The sequence below is a fragment of the Suillus discolor genome (genome assembly GCF_016758755.1).
Source record: "Suillus discolor strain FC423 chromosome Unknown F5147scaffold_54, whole genome shotgun sequence".
Taxonomy (NCBI): domain Eukaryota; kingdom Fungi; phylum Basidiomycota; class Agaricomycetes; order Boletales; family Suillaceae; genus Suillus; species Suillus discolor.
Genome location: NW_024541301.1, coordinates 121,829 through 134,913, shown reverse-complemented (window position 1 = coordinate 134,913; position 13,085 = coordinate 121,829). Strand labels below are relative to the sequence as shown.

Below are 13,085 nucleotides of genomic sequence, written 5' to 3'. Positions count from 1 at the left end.
GACGCATTCCAAGAAGAGGCTCGGGCTATTGCTCAAGACCATGGACGGTAAGCTTGCATCAAACAAGAAAAAATATGTACTTACTGTCGTACAGAAGCTTGAAGTGGACTCGACGGCAGCTGCACACTAGTAGGACATTCCTCAACCGCCAACGTGCAAATCCTTGGAACGCATTTGTCAGCAAACACCTAAATGATTATAACGAAGGTCCATCATATTGCTTTTTGCACGATCATAAAAATTAAAAAAAATAGACTGTGGTGTAGGAGAATGAATGAAATTACCAGCTTTTATAAAGGCTCACCAAGCAGACTTGTCATCAGAATATTACCATTTGACAATAGGGCAAAAGGAGGACTTTCGAAAAAGTGTTATGAACCTTCGTCAGTCCCGTGTCAAGATTGTTCGTGCGAACCCAAAGGCGCTGCAGAAGGATATCAATGCAACTTTCAATATCATGCAAAACGAAGTAAGTATACATTCAGGGCTCCCACAACACCTCTAATTTACAATGTGGAAGTGGACTGCTATACAAGCACGAACAGGTTTTGAAGGGATGTATCTTGCTGTCCGAGGTGACATTGAACAGTACCATGAACCAAAGCTCTTCTACACCTCCAAAGTCGCATCATTTATTAAGGACATCCTTGGCATGGAGCCAAAACGCTTTGCGCTTAAACTGGAGTCCTGGGTTGTCGGCGATTTCGGTAAGCAAATATTACAAAGCCATTAAACAAATGATGACATACCGATGTTAAATATAGACAGTGCTGGCACTGTGAGCAAACGGCTCACAATGACAAAACTTGTGAGTATGTGCCGCCGAAATATTCAGGATGGACTTGGTCAGTTCTGTAATCATATTTTGCAAGCTAGTACTGACCATGAGTTATTAGACATCATCACCACAACACTGAATCCTGCGCCAGAGAAAAGGGTTATAATGAATTATGAAAACTATGAACGGAAGATCGTGGAAACTTACAGCATCGCCCTTGATATTTTTCCACTTGGAACTGTGGTGAATCCTGGCAAGGTTGGACGCCAGGAGGATCTTGTTCGACTCCTCGATAGCCTAATGGATGGCAGTTGCGAGTGGGTCAAACTGACTGATACTGAACTCACTGAATGTGTGAAGAAAAATATCAAGTGCCAGGCTCGCAGTGAGAAGGTGTATAAACCCCGAAAGCGCCGCACCAAGGCCACCAGTGCAAAAAGCCAAGGCATAAAAAGTAAGGAGGTCATAGACGATGAAGACACACAGCACACTGACATCGACAGTGAGAACGGGGAGGCGTAGTGTGTGGGCAATGTGGGGGCGAATAACGGTGTACATACTTTGTTTTTGATATATTGAGGCAGGCATTTGCTGTGATCGGCGTGTTGTAGTAAGACTTTCGCAACAAAATCAGCATTAAAATCCTCACCAGACGCATGACTCTGAATGCACTCACAAGATCGTATCATCTTGTCTGTTTCTCCCTTTTGTGTGGCAATTAGCGAGGTTGGCAGTTGACAATAGGCACCTTGTACCCACCTGAAGTGATGGAGATCACACTAGAGCCATCCTACGAGCAGTAGAATGTGTGGAAGTTCACCCACTTGATAGTAATGAAATGATCAGCAAAGACAGCAGATAATGGGCAGCGTGTACTCACCTTCAGTGATGAAGATCACGGGCATTGGACTCCTCATCAGACGCACAACTCTGAATGCACTACCCTGAACGCACGACACTGAACGCACCCTGAACGCACCACCCTGAACAAACGACTCCAAATGCACGACTCCAAATGCACGACTCCAAATGCACGACTCCAAACGCACTGACAAGATCGTATTGTATAATCTATTGCTTTTGTATGGCAGTTAGCGGAGACGGCAGTCAACAATGAGCACCTTGTACTCACCTTCAGTGACGGAGATCGCACCAGACCCAATGAGGAGACTACAAGGCCGAGGAATGACTCCAAGGAAGGCCTGATGACGGGATTTATGCTCTGGGGGAGAGTATGCATTAATAAGTAGAAAGGTCTGCCAAAAATAAGTGAAAAATTGGCCACAGAATGAAGGAAATAGCGAGCTCACCATTGGAGATGATGAGCTCAAGAGGGAATCAACCGTGGGAATGACGGGAAGGTGTGGCGGAGTGTTTGTAACGTTGTTCGTAAGGTGGCAGAATTACCCAGCTGGTAGTACCCAATATAGCAGGGGATGTTGCGCTCAAAAATCCCAAGTCACTGCCGATGTGCTGATATTATCGCTGGTATGGCGGGTGGTAAATAAACATTACTAACTAGTAACAGGAATAGGTACCTGATGTAATTACTAATTAGTAAATTAAATGGTGACACTCAGGTGAAATGAGTATAGTTTAACTGGAGAAGGAACGTACAAAGGGATAAGGCACGGAAGATAGACGCGGGTCGGATCCGGACGATAGAAGTCGGCTGGATCCAGAAATCTGAAAATGATGTGTGTGATAGGTCCAGGTCCGGAACGTGGGATATGACACTTCCCCTAGTTCTGCTGCAGAGACACAACCCAATGAAGAATCTACCCCAGAACCATTGTATAAGCAATCAAGGACCCAAGGCAAATGTCGCACTCATTCTGATGTTGCTATGTTGTTAGGAATGCGATCAGTACAGCCAAGAGCTATTGCGCATTCTGCAGTACAGGTTCATTTCACTTCTTTCCTTGAAATGCTGGATGCCTGAAGTAGCTCACTAGTTACAATTTGCTTTATCGAGCTGTGGCTCCTGGTGAATCGTCAATGATGATTTTGACCACAATCAATTTTATGCCTATATGGTCGACTATTTCGAGCGTCCACCAATGCCAACAGCTAAAACTTCAGTCGATGCTCTTCTTGTTTGGTGGAACTGGTGAGCACACTTCTAGCAAGCTTGTCATTATCTAGTCATCGCTTACTCTTCACAGCAGGGTCTTTGGCCCTTGCAGTGTGTCCACTTAGTCCCCCCAAGTCGCAGCCCACTATTCAGTAGCTAACATGTCCGCCAAACATCATTAAATATTCATATGTATCTAGTTGAGCGAACTGTATAGATCGTGCCCCAATGATGTAAAAACTGTAAAATATATCATAATTGTCCTGCCAGTCTGCCAATGATTCTCTCGGATCGCCCAAAATATGTCTGATGTTATAGAACAATATATCAAAGAAAGAATAGGTCCAATACTCATGAAAGGCATATTCCTTCAGACAGACACCAATGTGGCTCTGCTGGATCACTGGTACCATATGGAAACATCAAGCCAATGAACTCTCAAATGATGGATTGCATGTGAGAATTGCTCATGTATAATACAGTTTGAATCATGTATTAGGATGAGACAGATTGGAGAGAAGTAGTCATGTGTAAACATAGTCCAGACTTACATCCAGTCAATTCAAATTCGACATGTGTTCCCATCACGATGACCTAGAATGGGATCAAATGCTCTGTCCTTACAATATGTATAGATGGGAATATTGCCTCAATAAGTCAGAGCAATGAACACATTATGATGTTTCCCTATCACCAATGGCAAGACATACAATGATCAGAATAATAGACATTTCACAATCGCACAGTGATTCATTTTTTTGGGTCAGCAGCTACAATAGTATCACATCTTTGGAGTGTTGTCAATTTCAATACAAATGATAAGGCAGTCAAATCACTCTTGTCACGCTAGTTGTTGGCCATGGCATTTACCCTTATAATGCTATATCTTACTCTACATACTGTTACGGCACATTCATTCTCTTCATTTCTCCTTTGTTACCGGACAATGGTCCTTTGTCACAGCTGTTGAGGAACGACCGATTACTTTCCAGACTCTTACTCATATCATCGCCAAGCTGACTTTCCGTGCCAGTAACCACCACTATGTTCAGCCGCTATCTCTTATCAAAGCGGGCTGTCCGCACCATGGTTACTATCTCTTATCTCTTATCGTCCACCAAGCGGGCTGTCCGCCTTCTATCTTGATACACATTTACAAGCTCCGCTTGAACTCTCGCTATATAGACACATAGCGTACCACATGTAGTTCTTCACTTTAATCTACTGGGTTCTACCTGGAACAAGTCCTTTAGCAAGGTCCCCAACCTTGCTATCTAAGAACCATTATTCTAAGGAAGTCGCCGATACTTGCCTTAGCCTGAAACCTTTGACCTCTCATTCGAGAGAAGAACCACGTCTGTCTCGCCGAATCTCAGTCCACTCGGACTAAGACAGCTCAACCCATCCCAGTCGTAACACATACAGGTGTGTCATCATTGGACTTATTTTACATATTAGTGCTCATATATGGCAAGTATAAGACCTGATAGCAAAATTTGAGTTTCCATGATGATGCTGTACTACCTTGAGCCAATCAGTATAGTTGCTTTTGCACAATTTTTTGTACTACTTGAGCAATGTGGATATTTGCAATTTATCTGAAAATGATCAACTGTGCCTATTAGTTGCAAGTGTTCAACAAGGTACAAGGGCAGGCAGCACATCAGTAATGACCAGACCATAAGTCTGGTTCCAAAAGTTCAGGTTCAAACAAGAACTGGACTGTAGCAACATTAATGTATCTTATTTTTGAAATTGAATGAGATGTAAAGATTGTGATTTAAGTTGAATCAAAACATTTGATTGTCCATCTCTCATAAGTTTATGATGATGAGATAAAATAACAACAGTGAAATGCCACATCTCCATCAATTGCAGGATTGCACTACTGAAGTCATAAATGTTCATAAGGGGATAAATGACAAGTATGCATCACCAGCATTCTACAATAGCCAAGTAGTATCAATATTTTAATACTCCTGAGTGTCAACTTAAGTGCAGATACACTTGAATAGAACCACTTGAAAGTTGAGGCACTTGGACACTTGATTATCAAAACAAAGCTCTCCTCTTGCAAGTCAGAGAATGACACAATAAAAATATTCTCAAGATGTAGACTGGTCAGCATGGTCGTGTATCATCAGTCTTACCAAATGAACGAATGTATTTTTGTATTTGGCCTTCTATGCTCACATAAATTTAATGGCACTCAGGTGATTACGACTGCCCCAGCCTATTGGTAACCACGGCATAACCGATTCGATCTCTTCTGTTTTGGAGCTGCACAGCAGAAATATGATAGCGAGAAACCAGTTCTGACGAATATCACCGAGTGAGATTTAGTAATGTTCGGGCCAAGTCTGAGCTGCGCACAAAATTTCAAATACCCCATTGCTCGTACGATGAACTGTTCGCGTCATCCGGCTCGATATAGCTCTTGCGTGAAGACATATCGAAGAATTGAGAGTATCCTGCCATTGCATCACAGTATGAATGTATAAGAGTCCACAAATAATAAAACGAAGAAAGTGGATAGGCTGAAGAAGCGACAGTCAACAGATATCCAGTTAATGAGAAAAAAGCCTCACGCTCTGTTCAGCCTGGTTTGCCCTTCTTGTACGTTCCGTACGGTCCCACTGTGCCTGGCGGACCACCTAGTGTTTTCTTCTGCGGTTGCAGAGGCTGAGGAGGATGCTTGCTTGATCCAGGACGTGGTCCGAGCAGGCGTGAGTTGTCTACTGCATAATCTGTAACATTCCATTTAGTATCAGCCTCGACTTCATATACCTCCATCCTCAGCATTCTCCGCAATACAGAATTCTCTCGTTCCAACCGTGCGAGCTCACAATCCCTCTCAAGAGACCAGTCCTTCTTTTCTTCGAAATCAAATTCCTCCGCATCGCCTTGCTTTGCCTCAGGCGAAGGAGTATCAGCAACTTCGGCATCCTCGCCATTCAGTACGCGCATGAAATGGCGAAGCGTCTTTGATATCCGTCCGAGGGCCGCGGATTGAGCAGTGCTAGCCGACAGTGCACGGAGAAGGTCTTCCGATTCCCTGGCAATAAGCTTGGATTCGTACTCGCGAATGAGAGCGAGTTCGTGATCTTGGACGTCACGCTGCAGATTAATTACCGCGGGTAACACATGTACATAGGGCGGCGGATCGAGGCAAGGAAAGAAAGAGGACATATTTTGTCGGTTATCAAAGAATTGCCATGACGTGAATATATACACGTACAGCTCTTGTGCGGAATGCACTCATTACGCTTTCAAGTGTCTGTTCGTACTCTCGAATAAGCGCACCAAGTTGTTTGTTGTCGTGTTGCAGCGTCTGATTCTCGGCTGCAAGAGAGGCGTTCATGCGCTCTAGTTCTCCATCATACACGTCTGCGTTCATCAGTCCAGTAAAATAGATCAGCAATGAGTAGGACAAACCTTGAACCTTGTCGAGGTTGAACCTGCGGCATGGTCAGTCCAATCTACAGATACCGCTCAACATTCATGCTCCCACCTACGAAGGACGAACCCCGTCTGTGCATGTGCCGCTTGAGTCTAAGGTTCCATATCAATCGAGGGTTTGTGACTTTACTAAAAGGAGGCAAAACCTTTATAGCACCAGCTGAGGCATGGAGTGAAAATGATACAGAGCGGTTCTGCGTAATCTCGTCAGAAAGTTCCTGGATACTGTTGAGCAAGCGAATAAGATCATTCTCGTCGACGATCGTCATGTCATGAAGGCAAAGGAGAAGTGGGGGGTCGCATGGCGCCGCGAGGGGTCATAAGTCAGTACAGTACTTTCAATGCTAGTACTTAGAACCCAGTTTATTTCTTCGATTTATTTGCTGTTTAAAATGATAAGCGATGAGAAATGAACTATTAGAGTTGAGTGGTAAGCAGTTTAGTTTACTATCCCCAATAAATTATGGTCTATTCGTGACTGTCCACCATTTCATGATTTTCGTCTACAGCACTCAATTTTGTACCACTTGAGCTACTTGACTGAGCACATTCTACATATACTACTATCATATTCCAAGCAAATTCGTTAAGAAGATTGTGTTTGCTGCGTGACCGCAAGTTGGCAACTCACTGCCGCCACTGCCGATGTCGGACATTGAATTTGATGGGCCTTGTGCCGTGTGAGCTGCATACTTACATCCCTATTATCTAATTCTCAATGCATACTCTTACATGTAGTGCGTCTACCGAGCGGACTGTAAATTCGGCCAGTCACTGTGATTGTTCATGACTAACCATCTGGGGTAGTGTCGGCAAACTGAGTCGATATCAAGGTCTGTTGTGGATTCTCTCTGCTCCGTCGGCGCTAACGTTGTCGATGCACTGAACTGTGTTCCTTCACGGCAGAGTGTCGGCAAGTCATTCGGCTGTTCATGTTTCACTCTCCGCGGAACTTTACTTGACAGCCCCGCACGCTCAAAAAAAATAAACTGTACCCTCAAATTATCTGGCGAATTCGCTATCAACCTTTGTTCACGAGGCTCTTGACGTACTAGGATCTAGATTGGTATATTGCTTTAAGGAAACCATAAGATTCCCCGCTAGTGTATAAGTATTACATGTTAACCTCACTTAACGACGTAACGTTATGGGACCCGAAACAACTCGAAAATCAACATAATATTATTGCCTCCGTGCCGCGCTGGTTTTCGCTTCATTTCGGCTTTGCTCAACTTACATGTAACTTAGTAAGTGACTTGGTGCCTCCGCAATAGCCTCAAACTCAGATTTGACCATGCTGTTTGGTATGTGAGCAACTGTCAATTCACCATCTAAATCACGTATATTTTCATGGGATCAGAATTTTAATGCTGTCCTAGTTCGGTAGCACAAGCCGCTTTGATTGCCACGCACCGCTCGGTCCCAACAGCATTTTGTGCGGTATAACCCTTTCGCAGCAGGGCGGTACGTATCTGAGTCAGTGGCCGCAGCTTGGGATGTCGGTCTCTATTTCCAAGGCAAAATCATGCAGCTGTATGTAAATTCTGCTCGGTTGCATCCTAGACTTCAGATGCAGGTCTAGAAATTCTTCAAAAAATCTTTTCGGATCACCGCCATTTGCCATTTAGTACTTGTGCCGTTGATGCGCTTCCCGAATCAGGGGGAGATTGCTCATGATCCGCACCTATGGCAGGGCGCTGCACTGCACTTCTTACGGCGGTAAACATAGTAGTGAGTCATTTTCATCTAGTCGAATGCTATCAGGCCCAGTTCCCGACCTCATACTTCACTCGAGTCACAATCTCCAAGTTCCGACTCGAAAACGTACCAACAGAGTCTTCTGGGAACTTTCTTCTGCAGAGAGCATTGGCCCACTTGCAGCTATGATCTCAACGCTGTCACACAAGTATCCCCATGTCTACTAGTATGCGATAACGCGATCTCCTGCTCTCAAAGTGCGATATATTTGGTTCACATTAATGGAGAATACAAAAGGATGGCAGCCAGCGCTATGATCATTTCTAGACTTGTGTTTAAAAGTCAGCCGTTTCAGGTCAGGGTTTCGTCGCATTCATTTGAGAACACTCATACGATATCTTCTGCCTTAGGCTGTATGAAATAATTAATAAGGAGTCATTCACGGACGTCCCTCGGATGAGGGAAATGTAGTGGATGATAGCACCGGGTTTCGGCAACATTGAATTCCAAGCTTTGCCACACGGCTTATGTCCCTGCACGTCTTGGACGGCAAGACAATAGTTCCACGGTAGCTCCGCCAATGAAGCATCATCCCAGCCTTCTACTTCTCACGACTTCCCATGCCGAACAGTCTCATGGCATGAATCATAGAATCCTTTCAGTACAAAAGCTTTTTGTTTCACCCAAGTCTTATCACCCTCGGTAACAAATCATCGCCTCCACAAACAAGTGCCTATCTTTGCGTAAGGCAATCAATCGGGGTTGACATCTCATCTATCATATTTATCGCTCTCGCCCGGCGCCTCAGGAGCCATACTCGCACCTTCCCTCCCATATCTACCATGCATAATGCATTGCTAGTTAACGAAATCCTGCTGAACATACTTGCTGCGGTGCGAGAAGCAGACGCATCATGCAGCCAGCTCAACGCTCTCGCTCGGACATGTCATCTCCTATCACCTTTGGCATTGGACTTTTTATGGTCAGACTTGCCGGACGTAAGGCCCTTGCTCCAATATATGACACCAATGGTATCCAATGTGCGCGAATAATTGAATCATAGACACCGGATAACTGACTCAATCCTTCAAGGACCCGCGCACATCAGTACCATGCGCGTCCTTCCAACGAGCTGCGTCTCGTATCCGTAAATTAGCATGTCCCCCTCTGGCATGTTCAGATCCCCATTCCCAAATCGCCCTTACAGAACGACTGCGGCTATTAAGCATGATGCGCATCACGACCTCGTTGTTTCCCAACCTCCGTCGACTGTCGTGGACTGACACTGATCAATCACGTTATGTGTATATCCGACTATTCCTAAGTCCTACTCTAGAGTCCCTCGAGCTGGATTTCTTTTTCCACAAACCTCCCCACTTTCCCTTCCTAACCTTACTGCCCGAACTCTGCCCCAACCTTCACAGCATGTCAATAAGCAAGCATTCTGTCATATCTTTATCGGAAGACGAGGGTCCCTCTGCCGTTCAGACCATTTGTCAGCTACCTCGTCTCACTACCTTGGAATGCAAGTCATCGACCATCAGCGAAGCAGATCTTCTGCACCTATCTCAACTCAAGTCACTCACAACTTTAAGCCTGGGCATCCCTTCGTGGGTATCGAGCGACCACGGAAGTTTAGCACCTCATAGTTCCGGGACAGTGAGGGACTGTGCTGCTAGCTCGTGGTTCTGCAATCTACGCAATCTACATCTTCGTGCATATAGTATGCCAATTATCACATCCTTTGTAGAACCTGGATGCAGGCCTCTGCAGTCAGTTGTCTTCGACATCTCTGAAGCACCGACTTCTGCTTCCTTAACAGAGTGTTTTAGCACACTTTATTCCAGTCAATGCGACACAGAATGCAGCACAATGCGTTCCATTGAAGTGCGCGACAGCCTTTCAAATGCTATACTCGCAATCTCCCAGGTTCTTCCCAACTCAAAGATCATCACGGTGGATGTATTCAAGCCACTTTTCGCTTTCACCAAACTACGAGTTTTTGATCTGGGCGTGTGCCTGTCATTTTCCTTGAGTGACTCGGATCTTACAGTGATGGCAAGCTCCTGGCCAGAACTTGAGGTCTTTTGTCTCAATGATAGGCGTGGCTGGCATCCGTCCGCTTCTGAACCTAAATTATCGATCACTGTCCGCGGTCTCCAATCGTTGTGCGCTCTGTGCCCGAGGCTCTATCAAATTGCGATAGTCTTAAATGCCCTCTCACCCTGTCCCATAACGTCCCTGTCCTCACGGCAGGACACAGCTCTGACACGTAATTTGGCAGTGACTCGCCTTAGCTTGGGAGATTCGAGGTTGGCCAATCCACAAGATGTCGCATGTGCCCTGTCTGATATCTTTCCCCGGCTGAGGAGAATCAGTGCGTGGCAGTATCCTTTAGACACATTACCTAAAGGTCGGTATTATCGCAAGCTATGGGAAGAAGTAAACAATATCTTGCAGCAGCGGGACATTACAGCGGTAGCCAAGTGAATTATTATGGATCATTAGTATAACTGTGTACAAGAACGACGTATATGAAATTGCTTTAAGTTACTCATGTTACTGGCACTGAAGATGTGTCAATTATCTGGTTTCCAAACATGAATGGACTTGTGTCCGCTGAATCCAATCGCGACTGAAAAAAAACCAGAGTGGTTCTCTATTTGTTGTCGCCAACGATTGTACTGGATCACCAAGAAATTTAGTCGTAAGTTTCTTGCGTCTGCTGACACCATACATTTGGCGCTGTGGATTGCAAAAAGAGCGCCATGAATCATTGGCAACCGAGTATCGAGCTTTCAACCAATCAGGGCCTAGCAATGGCTCTGGCTCTGCCTTCGGTATTTGCTGTTGAATCACGTCAGGAAAGAACTGTTTGCACTCCAAACTTAAGTCCAACCTTAAGGCTGCTCTGGCCTTCGAGTTGATGATGCGATTGAACAACTCCTTGTTGGATGGTCTGGTGACCTTCTTGCATCACAGAACTGCCTCCTTGCTGCTCGCTAGACGTTCTCGAACTGGATGGAACGGGTGTGGAACCACTAAACTGTGGGACAGGAGGTTCGTAGATATCATCACTGACATCCTTCATTTGGATGTCGCCAACGGGGAGTCTTGAAGGAGCATCTGTATGAATACCGACCTCTTGCTCATTGCCACAAGGACTCTTCACCGCCGAATCATGGTGAATATGTTCCTCGTCTTGAACAGGAAGTGAAGTAAATGGAGAATAAACCCTTTCGGAGAACAAAGTAACAGAACGAGAGGGGGGCGTATCTTCTTTTTGTGCTATAGGTTTTTTTATGTGTAAAGGATTCACGTATTTGACATCTTCAAGCTGCTCCAATCTTGGTGGATGCCCGGACGAGACGACCTTCTTTCCATCTGGAGCACGGGCGTACTTGAGAGGCACAGCAGGCTGATCTGGACAGAACTCCATTTTATTGGGATGGTCACGGTCTGCTTTAGGACCATCAAGGTGCTCCACTTGAAGCACACGTTTTACTTGGAGCCTTTTAACTGTAATCGTCGGAGGTTTGTTGCTATCTGGAAAACACAGGTGGTCAGGGCGCAAAATTATTGGAGCGTAGTTTTTCAGTACCTAAACTTCTCATCTGACTACCTGTACTATTACCCTGCTGTTGTTGGTGCTGGCTACCGCGGTCGTTGTGTTGTGTCCGTTCGGCGGTATGGAGTATATGAGTAGTTGCCTCGATACTAGGTGCCGCTGGCCCACCGCCGCGAGTTACAACCTTCGGGTCTGTTTTCGTCTTGTCCTTTAGAAGTGAAAGTCCCAGCGATGTTTGCGCCTGAAAGGAGGGCAGTGGCTGTTGGTTGTTGTCCGGTCTCGGTTTCAGCGATTGAACTGCAGTTTTGCCAATGATTTGAGCCGCTTGGTTCTTCTTACAACGTTTGCATTTCCAACTATCGAGGCCATTCTCGCGGTCGCCTGCGTTTTGGGAGCGGATGAGTTTAAGGAGTTCATCGCTTTCGAGGGGAGGGGGGTGACATCCTAGTGACAAACAAAATAATGGGTGTGTTTCTTATTAGATGTTCCGTCTTTATAGGCGACTGATCACTTACTATGATGCCAGTATTTGTTGCAGCTCCTGCACCGTAGAAGAAAGTTGGCGGGTGTGCTGGTGGACTGTGAACAACGGTGGCAAGACATAAGCGCTTGAGCCTTGTGATGCAGTAAACTATGAACGGTCCCAAATTCAATCTTACATAAGTACTTCTTTTCCCCACACTGTTGAATACAATGAGCCAACTTGGTCGGAGCCACCCCAAGAGCCACTAACTGGCAACAAAGCCTGCGATTTAATACTCGCCTTACGGTACTTTTCGGAGCACTCGCTTGCTATCTCACATGATGTCAAACGGCTCATTCACGAAACACAAGTGACTTCACGACTTGAAGTGGCCATGCAAAACGCTCAGATATCCACTCAGCACTGCAACTTATGCGGGCTCGACAAGATAGAGCAACCAGCAACGAGGAAAGAAGTGAATCAAAACTCCACAAAACGTGCAAGATATGGACATGTCAAGACACGATGCTAAGCCTCAAGGAACACCCCGAAATGGGTGGCGAAAGATCCGAGCGCGATACCGCCTGCGCTAAGCCTATTTCCACATGCATATCCGACCCGCAAGCCGGCCTCGCCAGGACTTTGTTCATGTTTCTGCTATGGCCATGCAATCGAAGCTAAAATCTGTTATGTATACCAACACGATATCCCCCTTTGTAGCCACAGCTCAATCACTAGACCCGATCCCCAGCCAAGCCACGCCGACTTTTGACAACATCTTGATCAGGATACAACTGCTATTTTTCGACAACGCGACAGTGGATTTGAAATGGTAAAAAAGGTGGTTTTTGGCCCTAGGATAGTGATTTCTAATGGGTCAATCGGCAAGACAGCGGCGTGTTGCCAGTGGCATATAGGACGAAACGAAAAAAATACATGCCCGCCGATAACAATCAGGTTTGACAACCTTACATACCGCGCACATCCTGAAACGGGTCGTCCTGGATACGGATTTCTCTGTCGGGTCAGCATATTATCTCTGACT

The 13,085-nt window shown here is 45.5% G+C and overlaps 4 protein-coding genes across 4 annotated transcripts; 2 read left to right on the top strand and 2 right to left on the bottom strand.

The window, feature by feature from the left end:
- Positions 1-274: 274 nt before the first annotated feature.
- On the top strand, positions 275-997 carry F5147DRAFT_560080 (uncharacterized protein; the record flags this gene model as incomplete). Its single annotated transcript, XM_041430575.1, has 3 exons — positions 275-473; positions 537-694; positions 932-997. Coding segments are annotated over 3 exons (423 nt in total), but the record flags the coding sequence as incomplete, so codon positions are not given.
- A 4,245-nt stretch (positions 998-5,242) lies between these two features.
- On the bottom strand, positions 5,243-6,726 carry F5147DRAFT_710311 (uncharacterized protein). The gene is made up of 6 exons (XM_041438270.1): positions 6,458-6,726; positions 6,364-6,404; positions 6,288-6,310; positions 6,091-6,239; positions 5,441-5,969; positions 5,243-5,389 (listed from the first exon to the last, which is right to left on the bottom strand). Exons 1-5 carry the CDS (start codon positions 6,578-6,580, stop codon positions 5,448-5,450), a joined length of 858 nt encoding a protein of 285 aa, XP_041289529.1. The 5' UTR covers positions 6,581-6,726; the 3' UTR covers positions 5,243-5,389; positions 5,441-5,447.
- A 1,845-nt stretch (positions 6,727-8,571) lies between these two features.
- F5147DRAFT_324873 (uncharacterized protein) lies at positions 8,572-10,684 on the top strand. The gene is made up of 2 exons (XM_041429229.1): positions 8,572-9,049; positions 9,102-10,684. The coding sequence occupies exons 1-2, from the start codon at positions 8,852-8,854 to the stop codon at positions 10,497-10,499; spliced, it is 1,596 nt and encodes a 531-aa protein (XP_041289528.1). The 5' UTR covers positions 8,572-8,851; the 3' UTR covers positions 10,500-10,684.
- On the bottom strand, positions 10,584-11,806 carry F5147DRAFT_324869 (uncharacterized protein). Its single transcript, XM_041429228.1, has 4 exons — positions 11,611-11,806; positions 10,909-11,555; positions 10,747-10,856; positions 10,584-10,693 (listed from the first exon to the last, which is right to left on the bottom strand). Exons 1-4 carry the CDS (start codon positions 11,621-11,623, stop codon positions 10,669-10,671), a joined length of 795 nt encoding a protein of 264 aa, XP_041289527.1. The 5' UTR covers positions 11,624-11,806; the 3' UTR covers positions 10,584-10,668.
- Positions 11,807-13,085: the final 1,279 nt, after the last annotated feature.